Below are 20,812 nucleotides of genomic sequence, written 5' to 3'. Positions count from 1 at the left end.
AGTGAGAGTAAGTGAGAAGATCAAACAAATGCTCCTAAGCAGTGATAGAGTATTTCTGCCCCCTCGGGATCGAAATTGAAATGAGGCAAGGGGATGCAGAAACTGGCTAGACATGAAAAAATTAGAATATAGCAATGTCCAAGATGACAGATAGATGATTAGAACCCAAGAATGACTATAAGAAACTGATAAAATGCCCCAGTTTGAACAAAGTTGACTGTGAAAGATAAATCATAAAAATTAGGTCAAATTGAGTAGAAAGAGGATTTAGATGTGAAAAGGTGAATTGAAGTAGATATGAAGCATAGAAATGATGAAGACATGAAGAAACTAAGATGCCCCAATGATGATTCGAAGATTAGACCTCAAAAGGTCAGCTAATTGCTTAGAAGAAAGTAGAATTTTAAAAGACAATTTTGACCATCAAGATGAACTCGAATTTGGATTTCAATCCCGAAAATGAATCCAAGACGTTGAAATTATTTAAGAGGTCAAAACTTTATATAATGTGATGATAAGATAGAAAAGAGATGAAGCGAAAGATTAAGAAGGTGAAAAGACAAGTAGAAGCGAAAGATAAAAGCAGCTAACTGATATGTCCATGAAAAAGATGAAGAGAGAGAGAGCTCTTCCCACATGTAGGAATGTGCAACCTAAAATGCAAGCTACTATGCAAATTGGTTTACCAGCAAGAAGCGCATAACATTTAGACTCTTAATTTCATCATTGAGCATTTATTAGGGACATCATGAGATCATACAACCATCACTAGTATAACTATGAGGATATGAATATGATCGATATCAGATAGGTATGTGGAAATCTAATCTAAGCATCAGAGACATGTAAGTCAAGATAACTACGCGATTAGATTCCCTAAGTTTAATTTAGCAAGATTACACCTGTATCAAGGCATAAGCGCCAAGATAAACCCTGAGTGCGGTCTTGCAAAACAGTCAAGGATGATACATTTATAAGTCAAAGTGTTGAATAGGACAAGCACGAATGCTTACAACACTATAGACAAACAAAGTATACCCACAAGCAGAAATCAAGAAGACATGCCCCATGCCCCCAGTCTTCTAGTCAATGACATCCTCGAAAGACTATTAGGGAGGGAACACATGGCAAAGAAATCATCATAGACAGCACACAAAGTAGATAAATATCAGCATAGCTCAGTCGTTTAAGTGTTAAAGTGCGTGTGTGTAAGTCACTTGGCCATTTCTTCCAAACTTGATTCTGATAGTGAAAAATATCGCGACATTGGAGACCGTAGGTAAACTATCTGTAAAGTGTTAAAAAACACTTGATGTCAAAGTGGGTGGGGGTAGTGTTGAGAAACATTGTCTTGTGAGTTGTCAAAGGAACCCTAATGCACAAGAATGCCTCAATAGGCTAAGTAGCTATGCCCCCAAGACGAGGACAAGAAACAATTCCAAGCTAGGAAATGTGTAGCGAAGTGGATGATTGAGATTGATAGACATAGGTGCAAGGGTTTCAAATAGCACCTGTTTCCAGGTTTTCACCACTTGACAGATTTTTTCAGGACTTTTTTTTTTTTTTTTTTTTTTTTTTTTGGTATTTTTCAATTTTTCAATTTTTTTGGTGATAGATCAAAGCACCTATTGCTAGGTTTTCACTAAGATGATCATTTTTTCAGGACATTTTCTGATTTTTTAAGATTTTTTTAGGATCATAGATATATACAAGATAGCTGAGCAGCAAGCCTCTAAGTATAGAACTTCTTCAAGTGTAGGATGTTGATAGGCTCTGCAAGTTCTTCTCCCTCTGAAGTAGACAACTGGTAAGCACCAAACCCAAATGTTGCTGTGATAATGTAAGGACCCAACCAGTTAGGTTCAAATTTCCCTTTCTGTTCTCGATTTTGCTGATTTTTGGGATTCTCTCTAAGCACGAGTTCACCAACTTGGAACTCACGGGGGTGAACCTTTTTGTTATATTGTGTAGACATGCGCTTCTGATAAGCTCTCATGTGATCAAAAGCAGCCTTGCGACATTCATCCAGAGTCTCTAATTCCTGTACTCTCATAGCTCTATGATCTTCATCGGTTATTAACCCATGTAAGGAGACGCGCAAAGAAGGTATCTCGACTTCTAATGGGAGAACAGCCTCAAAGCCATAGACTAGAGAAAAGGGCGTAGCCCCTGTAGGAGTACGAATAGAGGTTCTATAGGCCCAAAGTGCCAGATTTATTTGCAAGTGCCAATCTTTCCCAGACTTGTGAACTGTGCGGTGTAGGATTTTCAGCAGTGTTTTATTAGAGGCCTCAGCTTGGCCATTCCCTTGGGGATAGTAAATGGAGGACCAGTGTTGCTTAATTCGAAACTTTTTGCATAGCTATTTTAAGTCCTTATTTTTGAACTGCCCTCCATTATCCGTAACAATAGAGGATGGGATACCATATCGGCAAATGATGTAATTCAGTATAAACAGGGCAACATGTTTGCCTGTAGCAGCGGATAATGGTACAGCTTCAACCCATTTAGTGAAATACTCCGTTGCTGTGATGATGAATTTATGATCGCTGGATGAGCTTGGATGAATCTTTCCTACCAAGTCAAAGGCCCATTGCTGAAATGGCCAATATGTTACAGAAGGGATTAACTCTCACCCAGGAGCATGTATCAAGTTGCCATGGAGCTGACATTTCTGACAGGACTTTGCATAGCGCACAGCATCAGCTTGCATGGTGGGCCAGTAATAACTCGTCCTAAGCAGTTTTCGGGCAAGTGCAAGGCCATTGGAATGTGCCCCACAAATGCCATCGTGGACTTCGGCAAGTGCCTTCTCAGACTCTTCTAGCTCTAAACACCTAAGCAACGTTCCGTCTAGACCCTTCCTATACAGGTCACCAGAGACCAAAGTGTAGTGTGAAGCATTACGAAGGAGTTGGCGTTTTTGGTTGCGCGTGAGGGTTTCAAGAATAACCTGATCACGTAGGTAGGAGAAAATAGCCGCATAGTGGGAGGAATCGTGACCCACGAGCCACAACAGTGTAGATCACCTGGTTATCTGAGGAATCATAGGCTGGATGGCGCAATTCTTCCACCAGGAACTCAAATCGTGATTCATGTTCTTGTAATTGGAGGATAGATGCTAAGGTGGCCATAGCATCAGCAGCCTTGTTTTCTGCTCTAGGAATCTGTTGGAATGTTACAAAGGTAAAATAATTCCTTACAGCATCTATCAACTTTTTATAAGGGATCAACTTGTCATCCTTTGTTTGATATTCATTATTCACTTGGTTCACAACCAGTTGAGAATCCCCATAGATGTGTAGCTCAGTTATTCGCCATTCAAGGGCCATTTTGATCCCATTTGTTAATGCTTCATACTCTGCAATATTGTTTGTACATGGGAACAATAATTTGTAGGACTTTGGGATCGTATAACCATGAGGGGAAACAAACAACACCCCTGCTCCTGCTCCATTCTGTGTATGGGATCCATCAAAAAACATCTTCCATGTTCTGTCAGTAATGTTCATGATCGAGGCATCTGGAAACTCAATTTGCATAAGTGCTACATCTTCAAGTGGGAAGTCAGCCAATTGGTCAGCTATGGCCTGTCCTTTGATTGCCTTACGTTCAACATACTGAATGTCAAATTCGGAAAGAATCATCATCCATTTAGCAAGGCGACCAGTAAGTGCAGCTTTACTTAATAAATATTTCAAAGGGTCTATCTTGGCAATCAAGTGCACTGTATGGGCCAACATATAATGTCGAAGTTTTTGGGAGGCAAAAACTACAGCAAGGCATGCCTTCTCTATAATTGTATAATTTAGTTCATAAGCCACCAAAGTTCGACTGATATAGTATATGGCTCTTTCTTTACCCGTCTCATCACTTTGGGCTAAGAGTGCTCCTAGAGAAGAATTCGTAGCTGAAATGTACAGAATCAAAGGTTTTCCTAGAATGGGTGGCATCAGAACTGCGGTTTTGCCAAGTAGCCTTTGATTTGGTCTAAGCTTTGTTGACAGTCACTGTTCCAAATATGGGTAGATCCTTTATGCAAATTTTTATTGAAAGGTTGAGCCTTATCAGCTAATTGAGAGATAAATCTTCTTATGGATTGTAGCCGTCCTTGCAGACCTCTAAGCTGACTAATAGTCTTTGGTGGAGGCATATCCATGATAGCTTGGACCTTTTCAGGGTCAACCTCAATGCCTTTTGCTGAAATGATATAACCTAGCAATTTTCCAGAAGTGACACCAAAGGCACATTTTTTTGGATTCAACCTAAGTTGGAATTGTTCCATACGGTCCAATATCAAACTAAGGTCTTTGAGATGTGTGTCTCGTTTCTTTGATTTTGCCAATGTGTCATCAACATGGTCTTCCATGTTTTCATGCATCATATCATGAAAGATGGTTGTCATTGCTCTTTGATATGTAGCGCCAGCATTTTTGAGCCCAAAAGGCATGACATTCCAGCAAAAGGTACCCCATGCACATGTAAAGGTTGTCTTTTCTTGGTTTGCTGGAGCTATCTTTATTTGGTTGTACCCAGAAAATCCATCCATGAGCGAGTACATCTCATAACCGCAGTCATGTCCACTATCATATCGATGTTTGGTAGTGGAAAGTCATCCTTGGAGCACGCTTTATTGAGATCTCTAAAATCAGTACAAACTCGTATGGATTTGTCATGCTTGGAGACAGGTACAATGTTGGAAATCCACTCAGCATAATCAATGGCCCTAATGAAGTTTGCATTCAATAGTTTTTCTAACTCTGTCTTGACCAATAGGGCCACATGTGGATGCATTTTTCTCAACTTCTGTTTGACAGGCTTGACATCTGGTGAGATTGATAAGTGATGCATGATGAGATCTGTATCAAGCCCTGGCATGTCAGAGTATGTCCATGCGAAGTTGACCTTCTTGTCTTGAAAGAATTGAGCAAACTGTGTCTTTTCTTTGTCTGACAAAGATTGAGCTACATGGATAATCTAAGGACATTCTTCTGTTCCCAAGTTGATAGGCTGTGTAGGTTCGACTAGAACCGAAGATCTATCCTGGAAATAGCTTGGCAGACTACCAAGTACCTCATCCGCAGGTGCCTCAGAGAGGTTTTCACCATTAGATACGCCTTTATTTTTACTTTTTTGAGGGTCAGACACCGCCACAATGTGGTTTTCGCCGTCTGATCGCTTATTTTTCCTTTTAATTTTTTGACTAAGGTACTTGATATCCAATTCCTGTTAGCCGACTGGATGGTTCCGGCAGTATTTTGTAGCCAACGGTCCGGCGGTGTTTCTGTAGCCGACGGTCCGGCGGTAAATAGTTTGTAGCGGATAAAATAATTGTGGCCGACGGACTCCTTTAGGAAGGTTCGGATAAAATAATTGTGGCCGACGGACTCCTTCGGGAAGGTTCGGCGGTAGTATTTATATCCCGTCTGGGATCATTGTAAATCATCATTCATCTACTATTGCGAATATTATTCTGCTATTCTACTATTATTGTCTGTATGTGTTGACTTCTTTACCTGTACGGTAAACAATTTCGTCATGTTAACTGCGGGTTCGCTAGTGGAAGAAATGACAGGTTCAATTGCATTTAGATAACAAGCGATCTCATAGTCGTTTTGGAAAGACCGTATTTCAGGTCTTTGATTTTGGATAGACCAATCTATGAGATCTGGGTAAATTAGCGAGAGTGAGGGAGAAGTTTCAATGTGATTGATATGGAAGGAGTCATCTCTAGTGACCTGTGAAGTTGAGCCTATAGAAAATGTCGCAAAAGAGTCCAGCTCAAGAATAGTCCTAGAGGAACTAGTGTGATCCATTGAGACATGTTGTGAGTCAAACTCATCCGACCCCATACTAGACCGTTCGACTACATCGGGTTGGGTTGCATTGGCATGAATGACATCCACACCTAGCTCGCAAGATGCATCAGAGAGGCTTTCCCACTCATACTCATGAGAATCTGTACTTTGACCCCTATCTATGAGATGAGCAATATTCTGCCTAATTCGTCCTCTATTTATGTCCTCAGAAGTAGACCCTTCTTGTTCCTGTTGTTGGGAGGTAGAAGCTTCTTCATTATTAGCAGTAACTATTCTTCTCCCCAAAGGAGGGAAGTGAGAGGAACAAAGTCTTTGTCTTGTGCAGTAGTAGCAATTACGGGAGAGTCATCATCCTCCGATTCACTAGACATGAGTAATCTTCGATCACACTTTGGTGTATTATTGTCTAGCCCAAAGCCTAGACCAGCGGTGTCTCGAGCATCATGACCTTGAGTGTGACTTAAAGGTTCAACTAGAATGTTCTTACAACCAGTTAAGGACCCGTGGCCCTGGTAGCCCATTTTTGTCAGAAATTTATAGCCTTTTCCATATTTTTTGGGAGAAATAGGGGTTGTCATTGTAACCTCCTCGTCTTCCTCTTCTCTGTAGATCCAGTCCCTAATGGCTTGTTCTTCCTTCTCTGCTTCCAGTGGTATGGAAGATTGCACAAAAGTGCCAAAAAGTGTCATAACAGAAGCAGAAGACTTCTTTGCAATAGTTGGTTTCCCATAAGACCGAGGGGAAATTGGTAAGGCAGCAATAGAGTCCAAAGTGTACTCGCCCATACCAAGGCTCATCATTTTCAGTTTTTGTTCACATTCTATGAAAGATGGTGCTAGCTCATGAGAAGAGCGATTGTGCGGGACTAGCGTTTCGGCAGCAGATAATGTGTTGATAGACATGGAGTTGTCGTCGGGGACAACCACTTCAGTACCATTAAAAGGGAACTTAATGCACTGATGGTATGTAGAGGGTACTGCTTGCATATCGTGAATCCATGGTCGTCCCAACAACAAGTTGTATGCAAGTGGTATGTCTAAGACTTGGAAAACAACATTCTTCTCAATTAGACCAACTCTAATTGGAAGTACAATTAGACCTTTAGAAGGCCTTTCAACCTCATCATAGGCCTTTATAGTGATCTTGCGCTTAGAATCGATGGCAAATTCAGACATGCCCAATTGTTGGATTACATTGAACGAAATAATATTTAACCCTGCACCATTGTCTATCAGGACTCGACGGACGCGGGTACGAAAGATTTGAACTTCAATATGAAGAGCAAGGTTATGGGGATGACTGAGAGCTCGGTCATCTTCTTCAGAAAAGGTGAGATAGTGAGGCGAGGAGATGTGGTTCACCATAGCTTGGAATTGTTCCGCATCAATATCTGTGGGAACATTGGCAGAACGTAAAGCTTTCTCAAAGATATCCCTGTGCAAAGGAGATAACTCTAGCAATTCGAAAATGGAGATTTGTGCTTGCGTGCGTTGCAGTTGGCTAACAAGATCATAGTTGGAGATTTTGGAAGTAATTGGTTGTTTAGACGATGAAGCATTTTTAGGATCATTAGCAACTTTTAGGACAACCTTAGATTGCCCCCTAGTGACAGCGTTGAGTGGTTCACCTTGAGAAGATGAAGGCTCAGCCACCCAGAGTACCACCTTGGGTCTAGTATCAGTATGATCTTGAGGAGTGGATCGTGTCCTTAAGACCACTCTTGGTCGTTCATCTTTAGCATCATAATTTGGCCAGTTGTCATTGTTGGAGCTTGCCATACATACGTATTCAATGGGCTCAAGCATGCTTATAACATTATCAGTGTCAGCGTAAGCATAACTGATTTTGGCGTCATGATTCTTTTTGGCAGCTACCCTTGAGGTCTCACCCTTTTCATATTCAGGTAACGGTTTTTGGAAAGCCTTATGATCAGTATTCTTAACAAGGCCATCTGTAACAACTTTGCCAGCTTCGATGAGGTCTTGAATTACATCTTTGAGTTTGAAGCAATTCTCTGTGTTATGTCCCTTACTTCGGTGATAGCTGCAAGTATGATCTTCTCTCCACCATGGAGGTCTAACGGGTGGATCGTAAGGACGTGAGTTGTCTGGCAAGGTAACCAATTTGTTTGCAATTAAGGTTTTTAAAACCACTTCATAAGGTTCGACCATAGGTGTGTAAACACGTCGCTTCTTTGCAAATTTAGAGCCTTTGTCAAAGGTTTGTGGTTTCGAACCTTCTTGTTGCTTTGCTGCATAGATGGCATTGGAAAGGTTAAATGCAGGTTCCTTAGTCTTAGGAGTGTCCACTACTTCGTCATTGACAACATACTTGTTTTTGTTCCAAGGTTTGCCTTTGTCTTTACTGTTTCCATTGTTAATTCTATCCTTGTTTATGGCAATATCACCTCTTTTGATAGCAACATCCTCAATGCGATATGCACTTTCTACCATGGCGTTGAAGGATGTGAATAACTGTTTTCTTAGATCAAAGTATAATTCAAGTACACGCGTATTGACAAAAATGTCAATTTTTTCAGCCTCAGGCACTTGCCAAGGATACCGAGAGTATAAAGATCTCCATCGTTGGAGGTATATTGCAAAAGATTCTCCTGGTTTTTGTTTGATGTTGCATAAGTCTAGCACAGTCACAGGATGTTGAATGTTGTATGAATATTGTTGGATGAAGCGTTGCGCAAGTTCGTCAAATGTTTTAAGAGGAGGACTCAATTTTGTGAACCATTCCATAGCTTGTCCTCTCAGACTTCTAGGAAACAAACGCATAAGAAAGGTGTCTTCATGCATAAAGTCCATGCTAATAGCATAGAAATGTCTCACATGGTCGTGAGGGTCACCATTTCCATCGTATTTGTCATACTTAGGAACCTCTATATCCTTAGGAAATGGCAGCATGTATAGACTCCTATCGAATGGAAGAGCGCAAATCGAGTCAACAAATGATGTCTTAGGTGGCTCCTTTGAAGTTTGTAGTTGTGCAAATTGTTTCCTTAGTTCCTGTATTTCTTCCCTTAAGATTTCAGCCTCAATGGGCTCTCGCTTTGGAATAATATGTTCAACATTAAAACCTTGAGGGAGTTTCCATCCCCTAGCTGTCATGTATCGGAAGTATTGGTCTCCATTTTCCTCTAAAGCTCTGAGCATTAGTTTTTGGGCGAAGCCATCTTGTTGAAATTTGATCACGTCTTCGCTAGTTACTTCTTCATCACTATCATGATGAGATGGTTTAGGTGAAGGACATGCACCAGCGGCAGCTCTAGGAGTCCTTGGAGGCGTGTGATTACCATCATTGTTTTCAAAGGGATTTCGAGGACAAGTTCCTTTATATCCTTCATAGCGTGCCTGATTGTCAGTTTCAGCTTGTTGATTTTCTCTCTCCGTAGCGTATATAGCCTCCAAAGTCTTTTGGGTTTCACGTGCTTGTTCTTCTAAGCGACGTTTAATTTCATCAGGGTGCACCATAGTGACTATACCACTCGTATCCTCGGGTGTCTCAAAGGGTGTACCAAATGGATTTTCAAAACTATAAAGTGGGTTGTGTCGAACGTTAGCTGTTTGTGTTTGAGCAAATTCGAGATTCTTATCACAAGGTTGTTTGCGAGGACGTTTGGGTGGTGTTTCCAATTGCTTGAAAATGAAAGGCGTGTGGCTACCGTTACCAACTTGATATCTAGTTGTGACCGGCATGTAAAGACTTGTCTTTGTTTAGTAGGACAAGAAGAGCGAGCCGAATTTGAAGCTTTTACGATCAGGACTAGTCACTTGTCAAAATGTGATAGATGGCTTGTCAAACAGTGCTCAAGATCTTACAGCACGAGTGACTCGAGCCGAGCGGACGAGCGAGAAGCTCAATAGCGGATAGCTAGAATAAAATAATAGTTGAATTTTGACAAGTGATTCATCAAGACGTTTCAAGACTTACATTCGACGGACTAAACTCATATTTTCAACCTAGGACGAATTCTTCACACACTGATACGTAGCCAGGATCAAGGGTGACCAGCGTGACGCTCCTTAGGCCAAACAAATCCAACGGCAAACTCTGTTTTTTACCCAAAATGACTCTAGGTGATACTTTCTCAAAAGGAGGGCAACATAAGTTCAGCAAACTGTATCGTGCAACAGAATTTCAGGAACAGTGTGACATATTTTGTTCAGGCGACAAGATATTATTAAGCCGTGCGATAGAATCTTGTAAACAGAGCGATATAATTTACAAAGCCACGCGACAGAATTTTTTAAAAAATGTCGCGCGATATTTCTTCTGAAAGCGTGCGACAAAGTTTCAGTTTTGTGCAAAAAAAATCAATTTTTTGGTTTGAAGTTCGTTTCAATTTGTCAATCAGATAGTCGTTTTAATCAGACAGCGTTCCGTTTTAGTTCATATCAGTAAACAGCAAGGTTTGAAAATAGTAAGTGTTGTAACATGTCTCAAAACAATTGATCAAGGGTAAAAACAACCTTGTCAATACACATTTGGGATATCAGAACAGCCTTCCTAACAACTTTTTATCGGAATGTTTATGTTGCAAGAACGTTAACACTGGTCAAAACATCGAAAACAATAGCCAAGCAATCTACCTTAGAGTCATGGTTCATTACTCAACAACTTGGCCTACACTTGATGCTCCTTCGCCTCACACCAAGTGGTTTCCCACAAGAGATATTGGCTTTGTCATGGAAGTGTCATAAGCACAACCAAGGGAACACATATGGTGAGTGTAAATCTTGGGGTGATCCGGGTAGTCCACTAGGATCGATCCTTGCACCAAGAAGTTGAGCGGCTAAAAAAAGGTAGTTACTAACTTAGGGTTTTTAGATCGGGCTTTCGTTCATAGTGTTCCTCTTGCTCCCAATTACGGGACACCTCACCTTACGATGAGTAACCGATCTCACGATCACAAGAGTACTTTAAGCATTCTTGCCTAGTGATCTCCCTATGGTCGAAATCCCATAAGCGATCACACTAGGCGAAGACAAATACTACGTCTACCAAAATTTTGTGTCCTTGGTAGCCTTGAGTTTATAGTGGGTTGAAAGAGCCAGGTAATTGGCTTGTCCCCACTTGGGTCGTTCCTCTCAAGTTGTCCGAGAGCAGGCCCTCTAAAGGATTCTAACTACACAAAGTGGATCAACTTTCGGAAGTCAAGATTTCTGGTTCACCACAAGGGTAAAGAGCATACTCTCCTATTCCAATCGTTTTCTCCCAAACACGCCAAGAAGATTCAATTACCCCTTGCTTTTGAAACCAAATGGCAAGTCAAGATTTTTGATTCACCACAAGGGTGAAGAGCATACTCTCCTATTACCAAAAGACTCCAATCACAAGTTTTATGTGCCTAAAAAAATGAACAACTATTCAAATGCCGCACATGGAAACAAAAAATAAGCAAGTTTGGGTTTTTATGCTTTGGGCAGCCCTGCAAACAATGTTAGTAGCCCTTGCGCATTTGAAGCTTTGACATGCGTTCTTTTGTATGCAAGGTTTCAATTTTTTTATTCACAAAGAGGGCAACCTGCAACCACAACTCGTTAGCCCACAAGTTAGTACAAAATAATCACAAAAATCGTGAATTAAACCTCTGTAAGACAACCTAGAAACCTTCTTAAAAACGACAGTCAGCCAGCTAAGAAAAAATTTGATCAAATCCCTCAAGGAACAAGCAAAAAAAATGTCAGACAATACTTTTTGCTGAACAAATGTCGCGCGATACTTCACAGTACACGCAGGCGACAGTTTTTGTTCGGGCGACAGTTTTTCTTATGCCGTGCGACAGATTTTTACACAGAGGGCGACAGTATGCAGGCTGCGAGCGAGACACTATTTCCAAAAAAAGTGTCGCACGACAGTACTGTGAACTGTTGTGCGATACTGGAAAAATGTCGCCCAACCCTGCGACTGTAAAAAAGAAAAAAAAAAGCAGAGCAATAAGGGAAATGCAAACGAAAATAAGAAAAGGTAGGGCGAAACGTACAGTCCGGCCCCACGGTGGGCGCCAAAAATGTACACTTGATTTGTGTCACACTCTAAACCCTTCTATCCAAACGATTCCATGAGTTGGAATGTTCGGATGCCGGCTTAGAGCTCCCTATCCACGGAGTGCAAGAAGCTAGTATTCAAGCATGAAGGCTCTCAGCCAAGCCTTAGAAATGTGCTTCTTGCTAGTAAACCATGCAATGGGAGGTTCTTTGAGACAAGAGCAAGAATGCAAGTGTCTACAATGAGTTCCTCAAAGATGCAATGCAAGATGGAAGATTAAATTTGAATGGAAATGCAAGATGCAACTATGCTAAACATCGATGAGAGTATTACAAAACCAAATATTTAAACTATGTGAAATTATTGCAAGAAATCAAAGCTAAACTAAAATGCAACTATGCTAAGAATGCCATATGATCTTATGCTAATATGATGGGATGAGAGAATGAGACAAGAAATGAGAAGTTCTCCACAAAGCTCCAAAGAAACCTGTTAGAAAACCTGCAGCATGACAATATTCAAAAGATGGATGCTTTGAGGGGGAAAGCTCTCTCCCTTTTAAAGATGTACGGACGATGGAGATCAAGATGAAGATGGTGGATGATCAACAGTGGAATTTGAAAAGAGGAGTGATCCATGTGCACACACAAGTCAACCAATAGAATATAAGTTGACTTGTCATATAAGACAAAAGTCACAAAGCCTTTTCTTTTAATTGCAAAATAGAAAAAGGACTTTATGTGTGCACTTTAAGTGGGTTAGAAGAATGGGGTCTTTTATTTAATTAAAAGGGGACATGTTCTTTTAATCAAATAATGAACTTAAGATAGCATAATCAAACTATAGGTTATAATTAAATAAATTGATTATTAGCAATTTGTTCTAAGTATATGATTAAATTAATTTAGCCAAAATGCTGAGAAGGGGGCTAATAGTCTAGATGACCATTTTTAGGTGATTACAGGTACAAACAAGAAAAATGAAACAAACACTCAACAATCCACTTTCAAATTGAAAAAACAACAATATAAAAGACATCAGGTATGAAAATAAAACCCTAATGTGGTAGCCAAGAGTGTGAAAGAGGTGTGAAAATGATTGTATAAAGCAAACACAGTTAAAAACACTAATAGAAAAGAAATATTAATAAAGCACAATGAGGCAAAATATAGAGGAAATCTAAAGATAAAATGTAAAGAAAACCCCATTTCAAACCTACAAAGGAGGTTGGTCGTATAGGACAAGTTCACCAAAATGAAAAGGAAATAATGGTTCCTTTTGGTGAAAAGCTTAGGCTAATGAAAAATAATTATAAATGCAATCAAATAAGTACAATTAGCCTAAATGAACTAAAAATAGTTGTGAATAGAGACTGCTCAATGTACTATTCATATTGGCCCAATACATGCTTTGGATTTTATTTTTTGACAAACCTTGGAAATGGTGCCCCTCTGTCAGTTGAACTGCCTACAATTTCGCATTAGATCTCTACCCAGTCAAAGAAAAAGTTTATGGGTCTCAAACAAATTCAAATCTACACCTCTGCTCTGGATTTGTCTTCACAATGTGTATGGTTTTGTCATACAACTTTTCCTAATACAAGGTCTTTTGTTTTGTCTAGTTTAAAGTTTTCCCTAGTGGCATCAGTAACATGGGGACTTGCACCCCCTTCCCAAAACTCAAAGTATCCGTCCCTGAGACATCCCCGTACCGAGTACCTGAGTACCCAAGCACCCCCACCTTTTCCATTCCCCAGCCATGTCGTCGTTGGGATGGGTACTTGAACTACCATTTGAATTTGAATTTTTGAATGTTACTATTGGATATGCAATATGTTACTATGTTGAATGTTCAATGATTCTAGTTCATGTTGCAATTTTGCTATGTTCAAGCATTTTCATTTGGTATGTTCAACCGAAACATCATTTCATAACTAGCATTTCATGTTCTATATGTATACTATACAACACCCCTCCCTACCTTGACCTCCCCTTGCCGGCATCCCCCCACCATCCCAAAAATGAGGCCCATTTTCCCCCCGTCCCAAAAACTTGTCTTGACGTACCCCAATACTAGTGTAACAATGATAAATACATTTGTTAGCATGTTGTGCAACAGAGCTGCAAAGCACTACACCCCAATCAACCACTTGAAATTGACAATATGAAAGACAAAAAGCAAGCACCTAAGATTTTTTTTAAAGCACTTCTTATTGCACCAAATCAAAGTGCATCTCTAGAATGATTGCTCTAGTCAAATGATTAGCACAGAGAGATGATTAGAATGACAACATTAAATGTCTTCAAATACTAGCACATAACATCAAATAATGCCAAATTTGTATTTAGTCAACTCATACTAAGAATGTGAGGGGAGCTAGTCGGCCAGATTTGAATTTTAAATTTTGAAAGAAAGGAACAAATTCATGATCATGAGGTCAGCTTGTGAATTCAGACTAGACTCGTATAGAATAATGGTCAAATCCAAACAGCGAACAGCTAAATGGATTTTGGCAGATAGACAGATGTATAGGAGTGTGTGTATAAATGAATAGTGTAGGACTAAATGTGTAAGCATGTGTGTACATATAAATAGATAAAGAAGATGAGAAATAACAGCAACTCTACCCCACACTGTGCTAGTTGTCCCTATGTGTATGTATTAGGGAATTAACTAAAGATAGGCACAAAATTACATGATAGATGGCATGGGTATGGAAATTTCACCTTTACAAAAAATATATAAAAATATTATATTGACCGTTGATGATTTACTTACCACAAACTATTTTGTCCTATCTCCTATTATTTTATTAATAGTACTTTCCCAAGAAACTTATACAAATAAGGTAGCTACTAGAAGAAGTGCTAATCACACTGTATGTTGTAGGCAACGTCTAAAGCCTAAACTTAGTTGTTTTTTCAAACTCCCTTGGTAAGATTTAAGTTTTAGTTTAGGTTTTAGGTAGTTTTGTTTTTTTCAAACTCCCTTGGTAAGATTTACGTTTTAGTTTAAGGTTTAGCTAATACCCATGTTGTAGGCTAGTTAGATGATGAAGTGAGATTTTCTTTGCTAAGTTCAAAAAGATTTTGAGCTTGTCTTGAGGCTTTATGAGTTACTAAAGCCTAGAAAATTTGGCGAACTGGACTTGGAAGAGTGGCTGCTGAAAAAATAAACTTTGAATTAGAAAAAAAAAAATTTGAAACTAGTAAGGTGCCCTTCTCTCCCTCCTTTTAAGCTACGAGTTTATGAATTGCAGTGTACTTGAGAAAAAAATTGCTTTCTTATTTGGGCAAAGTTTTATTGACATAGTATTAGTTTTAACATAAGGTTCTTCACAAATTTATGCTAACCAGTACAAGCAGGAGCAATAGTCCTGTGAAGGGTAAAGGGGAATTTTCCTAAAATAAATTAAAAAGTGTTCCTGAGAATTTTTGGGGCTTTAAGGCAGTTGTTCCCATGGATCTTGTAGCAATAGACAAGCCTCAAATTCTACAATGCTAGTGAGCTTGTGATATTTTTAAGCAACATTGAATACTCGGAAAACTAGCTTTTAAGGAAAAAGAGAATAAAATCCCTTTGCAAAAATTGGAGTTCAGAGGTAAAGTATTTAAAATTTATCCTTAAAAAGGCTTGTGTACTTTTAAGCAACACTGAATACTCACAAAACTAGCTTTTAAGGAAAAAGAGAAAAAAATCTCTTCAAAAAAAATTAAGTTTAGAGGTAAAGTATTTAACAGTTATCCTTAAAAAATATCTTCAAAGAATTTCTTAAATTTGGAGGTAAAATATTTTAAAATTATATATAAATGACAAGAGGTAGATGGGAAAAACTTCCCCGTCCAACCTTTAAATTACCCTCTCAAAATATAATATCTAAGAAATAGGAGCTCCTATTTCCTCAAAAAAATATAAAACTAGTTCCTATACTAATCTCCATGGACCCCTTCCTAAATTTCAATAGCAGGGTTTTAATCTTACATTTTACTTTAAAAATCAAATAGTATGGACACTATAGTACTTGAGTATCTCCAGATATAAAACTCTATGGAAAGTTTTATCCTCGAGTTCCACGAAAGGTTTGTGCAAAAATGACAAAAAAAAATCTCAATGTACGCAGTCTAAACATTCAATCCATCATCAATCATTGGAAGAAAAATGAAAATTGAATGCAAATGTTCGAATTGAAATTATATTATTGTTTGACAGATGGGGAATACTGTCAGTAACTCAAAACAGTTACCTTTGTTTTGAATAGCCTCTAAAATGTATGTTCTGGCGGCTTTATGTTTGTGAATGGTTGTATGCAGCTTCACGCGTACCCTGCACATAATTTACAATTCATTTCCTAAATAGACTATGAACAGTATCTTGCACGAGCTGCAGTTGAAAATGCAAACCTGGGCAGCAGCGAATAAAAATGAGAAGAGGGAACGTAAGGGGGGCATATGCATGTGCAAGTGCAAGTGCCAGCACCGCCTCTGACCAAAGACGAAGTGCCCATCATTGGCTGGATAACGTCCTCAGCTCATCTCCTGCTTCCTCTCCCCTCCAGAGTTTTCACAAAACTGATAAGCTTCGGATTATGTTCTTCCTGCTTTCGTTCCCCCTAATTATAATTTGGATTTAATTTTCACGTTTGTACATCGACGTGGCCAGAGGAATAATGGCCGTTTACTCCTAACAATCATGTGCTCCACGAACTTGCAAGTTATTTATTCATTCTTATAGTTCGTTTGGAAGCCTGGGGTCCATTTGGTTGCACAAGTGTCGAATAAGTGCTCCAATAAGCTCACTTCTTGAAATTTGCATATCACTTGGATCTATTTGGTTGATCTAGAAGAGGACTCGGAAGATGCATATGTATTTGGTTGCAAGAATAATACATATGCAAGAATAAGAATTGGAATTGGAATAAGTTTTTTTATAGAACATATGCAGCAAGTGCTTCGACCTTCTCTACAAATTTGGAGCCCCTGTTGCATTTATCTTGACCTTCGTCTACAAATTCAAATTAGTGGGTCTATGGTCTGGCATGTGGGCAGTGCAAGGGTCGTGTGTGATGGCGATGTTGTTTGTGTTGCTGCGGACAAATTGGACTCTACAAGCTGTGAGAACAGGGAACTCATCGTAGCTACTATTGAATCCTCTTTGGAGAAACCACAGATACAAATTATATGCAACCAAACGAGGAAAATTTGTTTGTGTTTAAGTATATACATCCCATCTAAACAAATAGACACATCCTCTCATAACAGTGATTGTGGCATAATTTGCGCCCAAACCCCTTTACAAATACCAATGCTCTAAAAAAAATGCTCTCCTAAAATGCGCAACAATGTCACTTTGTGAGTTGAGGACTCGAAAACCCATCAAATTAGGCTTATTTAAAAGTGGAATAGGAATAAGCTATTATAATTCCACTTTTTTTTAGGAAGAGTGTTGTGCTCATTTTCGCTAAAATTAGGAGTCATGAATTCTAATTCCATTTTTTTTGCATTTTACAAACAAACATCTAATTTATGAATGCGGGTATTTAGATTTTCCTATTCCCGCCCAATTCTTGCTAAAGATTTATTTTTAAGGGGAACATGTTCATATATAATAGAGTTGCAAGACTCGCCATGATTTGTCTAGATTTGAGGAGTCCTAAGTTGGGTAGCCCTCATCAAGGGTTTCGTCTATGGTGTCACAAGAATGCACCATTTTACAATGAAAATATAACATAGCTAAGACTATTTAACATTGCATAGGGTGTATATAAGTTGTCTAATAGCCATTGGCCTCGCTGAGAGACTCACTCAATCATAGTGGGTCATGTGTACAATTTGTCAGTTAAGTGGATTTGATTAACAAACTTCAAGCTGTTTGTAATAACTAGCATTTATTTCAAAAGGAGGTGCAATGATTACACCTACAACAAGATATACTATCGGTATCATATTAGACTAATGAGAAACAATCAAGAATGAAGATTCTCATTTTTTGAAAGTAAAGAACTTGATGTTCCAAAATTGCTTAACAATGCATTACCACACATATTTATAGAGATGATTATCTTAAGCTTGTGTACCTTGATTTATTTTAAAGAGTTGTTGTAATCAAGCCTCCTCCATTTTCCCGTAAAATTTTGTATATGTTGATTTGCATTTTGGTGTATCTCTCAAAGAAGAACATTGAATGAATGTGAAGGTCGATTAGCGACTTGACTCTAGACATGGTTGTGAATGTCAAGTCCCACCTCTCTATTTTGCCAATGTCAATTGTTGTTTTTTGTAGTGTTGGTCATTGGGATTAGTGTATGGTTATTAAAACAATTTGTACCCTTTCAATGGAGTATAAAAATCCCCCATAATGATCCAATTCTCATATCCCAAACTATATATTAGAGGATCAGAATAAATTCCTCACTATTATTCTGTCTGTTGCTCATTTTTGCACCCAGCCAAAATTTAAATTTTAAATGCCCAGCCTATCCAGCGGCTAGTTCCTAGAGTTTATATTATTTTAATGCCCAAAAATATCAAAAAATTTAAATGATCAAACCTTATAATATGTTTCTGTGGCCCGCAAGTTCCTCATCGTTAGATCAATCTGAATCGACGGATGGCGCTATGTCGCCCTTGAAAGTTGCACGTTGTTTTGCGTTGACGACATAGCGCCCTTTTGCCACGTGTCATGGTCGGTCCTCCTTTTCCTTTTGTTTCTTCAGCGCTAGACTTTGACAGATCCACTGTGGGTGCTATGGCGCTATCGGGAAATTTGTTCTTCTCATCGTTAGCGACATAGCGCCCAGACAGAAAATAACATTACGGCAACATCAGGAAGACAGTGGGTCCCAAGTATGCTCCGTTGGACACCAACGATGAATTCGTCAAACACATCAATAGTTGATCAGTCTTTTCATTGGCAAAGGCATAACTATGCAGAATGTGGGCCCTACGAGGACTTGTCTGACAAGTGGGCACGTGGCTCGTCCTTATTGGTTGATACACTGATAAGTTGAATCTATCTTGCTCACCATCAGATCTTCCCCAGATCCACGGCAGGCACTATCTTGCTATGGAGAACTGTGAGAATTTTAACCATAGCGACATAGTGCCTCAATGATGCGTGGCATGTAGGTCCGTTTTCATCTTGTGGGTCGCAGGATGAATAGGTGGCTTGTCTTCCATGGCAGCTATTAGAAAGGTCAAAGTACGAGGGCGAATCTTATTGTCTCATCCAATTAACCAGGTATGCAGTCCTGTACAGGTTATGAGCACCGTCAGATCTTTCGAGATCTACAGCTGGCGCACGCTCACAAGATGGAGTTGCTAGATCTTTAAGTATTGCGGGCATGCCCCCTTATAACACGTCTTATGGCATCGTATGTCCTCAGTTGCGCTTTCCACAATAGATGTGAATCTGATCCACAATTGGCATTATGTCGCCCTTGAAAGTTGCACGTTGTTTTTCCATAGCAACATAACGCTTTGTCACCACGTGTCTCTGCGGGACTAGTTTCTTTGTGGAACCTTAGTTGGACGCCATGTGTTGCCAAGTGTGTTACAGATTGCTGAGGTGGCGCCAGGTGTGATGGGCCCAAGGCAAGAACAAGCGCAGATCTTCCACGATCGTTGATCTCATAGAGATCAACGGTGGGTGCTATCTTGTTATGGAAAGCTACGAGAATTTTAACCATAGCGCCTTAACGACACGTAGCAAAGTGGGGCCAAGTCTTATAAAGCTATGGGAATGGTACCAGTTCGGGCTGATTCAGATGCCAGGTGTGTTGATAGTGGTCCATGGGCCCAGAAGTCTTAAAGGCAAGTGCAGGAAACGGCGAGTCTTCACGATCGTCAGATTCGGGAAGATCTACAGCGGGCGCCATCTCACTATGAGAAAGCACTCGGAAGATATTCATAGCGACATAGCGCCTTGGTGACATGTGTCTTGCGGGCTCGGCCAAGGTTGACAGTTAAGGGCCAATGGTTGTGTTGTAAGCCATCGCAGTCAGGTTTTAACAGGATGGCACGGTTAGTTAGAAAAGAGTGGTTAACACGGGAAGACCTTGCGAGGTGGCAGAAAGAAAGAAGGCTGTTGGTCCACATGGCTCGTCCCAGTGCCAAGGATAGGTTGACTAGGCTGACCTTGCCAATTCATGAGACAAGAATGGGGAAAATTAAGAGTTTTACGCGAATCTGATCTTCATGATCGATTCCAGCTACTAAAAGTGAATGCTGAATGAAGAGGAACACTCTGTCGTCTTAGTCGATCCATCTATCTGATCAGGACAATTAATGGCACCGTTTCTATCTTCTCAAGGAATTATTTGATACAGAGGATCAAATATCATTTGCATCTGGATCTGTACCCACATCAGATTTTCTCCATGATTGTTCCTTACAGGACTTAACGGCGGTGGTTGCAGGACGGTTTTGGAGGAAAAATCTCAGTTATGCCTGAACTATAAAGGCATTTTTTGTAGATTTTGTTAAGGTCGACCTTTCTCTGACTTTTCTCTGTTGTTGCTCTGCAATTCCAATGAAAATTCCCCTATGCCTTTGAACTGTATGATTCTCTATTTTATCTCCTTCAGCCATTGGTATGAAAGTGCAAGAACTCTTTGCCTTCGCCATTGTTTTGTGAAAGTCTACAATCTGCATGACTGTATCTCTATTGGTCTTTGAATGATATATAAGTGAATCTCTCTTTCCTTGTGTCATTCATCTTGATTTTTTGATCTGCACGTGGTTATTTGATTAAAGCAAGTATGAATGTGTATATCCTTAGTTTCATTCTGGTTCAATAGTGCATATATGGGCAGAGATTGGTTTGAACACTCTATTTTGGTGCATCACCTCTTTAGATTAGACTAGGTAGATTTGTTTTCATGCTCTCCTCCCTTTTCCTCTCCAAGAGTAGTTAGGTGCACCCTGATAGTAAGAGGAAGTCGGCCTTCTCCAGAGACTCAACCTCACAGTTCAAGTCCCACAGCTTGGAGGTTGTTTCCA

The 20,812-nt window shown here is 39.7% G+C and overlaps 1 protein-coding gene across 2 annotated transcripts in view; it reads right to left on the bottom strand.

The window, feature by feature from the left end:
• The window catches only part of LOC149538709 (fructokinase-like 1, chloroplastic), a 119,830-nt gene extending 103,314 nt beyond the window's left edge, over positions 1-16,516 (bottom strand). Inside the window, exons 1-2 of one of the 2 annotated variants that reach the window (XM_089800043.1) lie at positions 16,217-16,516; positions 16,060-16,139 (exon numbers count right to left, since the gene is read on the bottom strand). In XM_089800043.1, the coding sequence (XP_089656169.1) occupies positions 16,060-16,139; positions 16,217-16,323 (187 nt within the window). In that variant the 5' untranslated portion in view covers positions 16,324-16,516. The remainder of the gene's footprint in view (positions 1-16,059; positions 16,140-16,216) is intronic. The other variant, XM_089800044.1, reaches the window with a different exon arrangement.
• Positions 16,517-20,812: the final 4,296 nt, after the last annotated feature.

This window comes from Cupressus sempervirens, chromosome 9 (assembly GCF_028749045.1).
Source record: "Cupressus sempervirens isolate cs-2001-9-10 chromosome 9, ASM2874904v1, whole genome shotgun sequence".
In the NCBI taxonomy this organism is placed as follows: Eukaryota; Viridiplantae; Streptophyta; class Pinopsida; order Cupressales; family Cupressaceae; genus Cupressus; species Cupressus sempervirens.
This window is presented reverse-complemented; position numbering and strand designations above follow the sequence as displayed.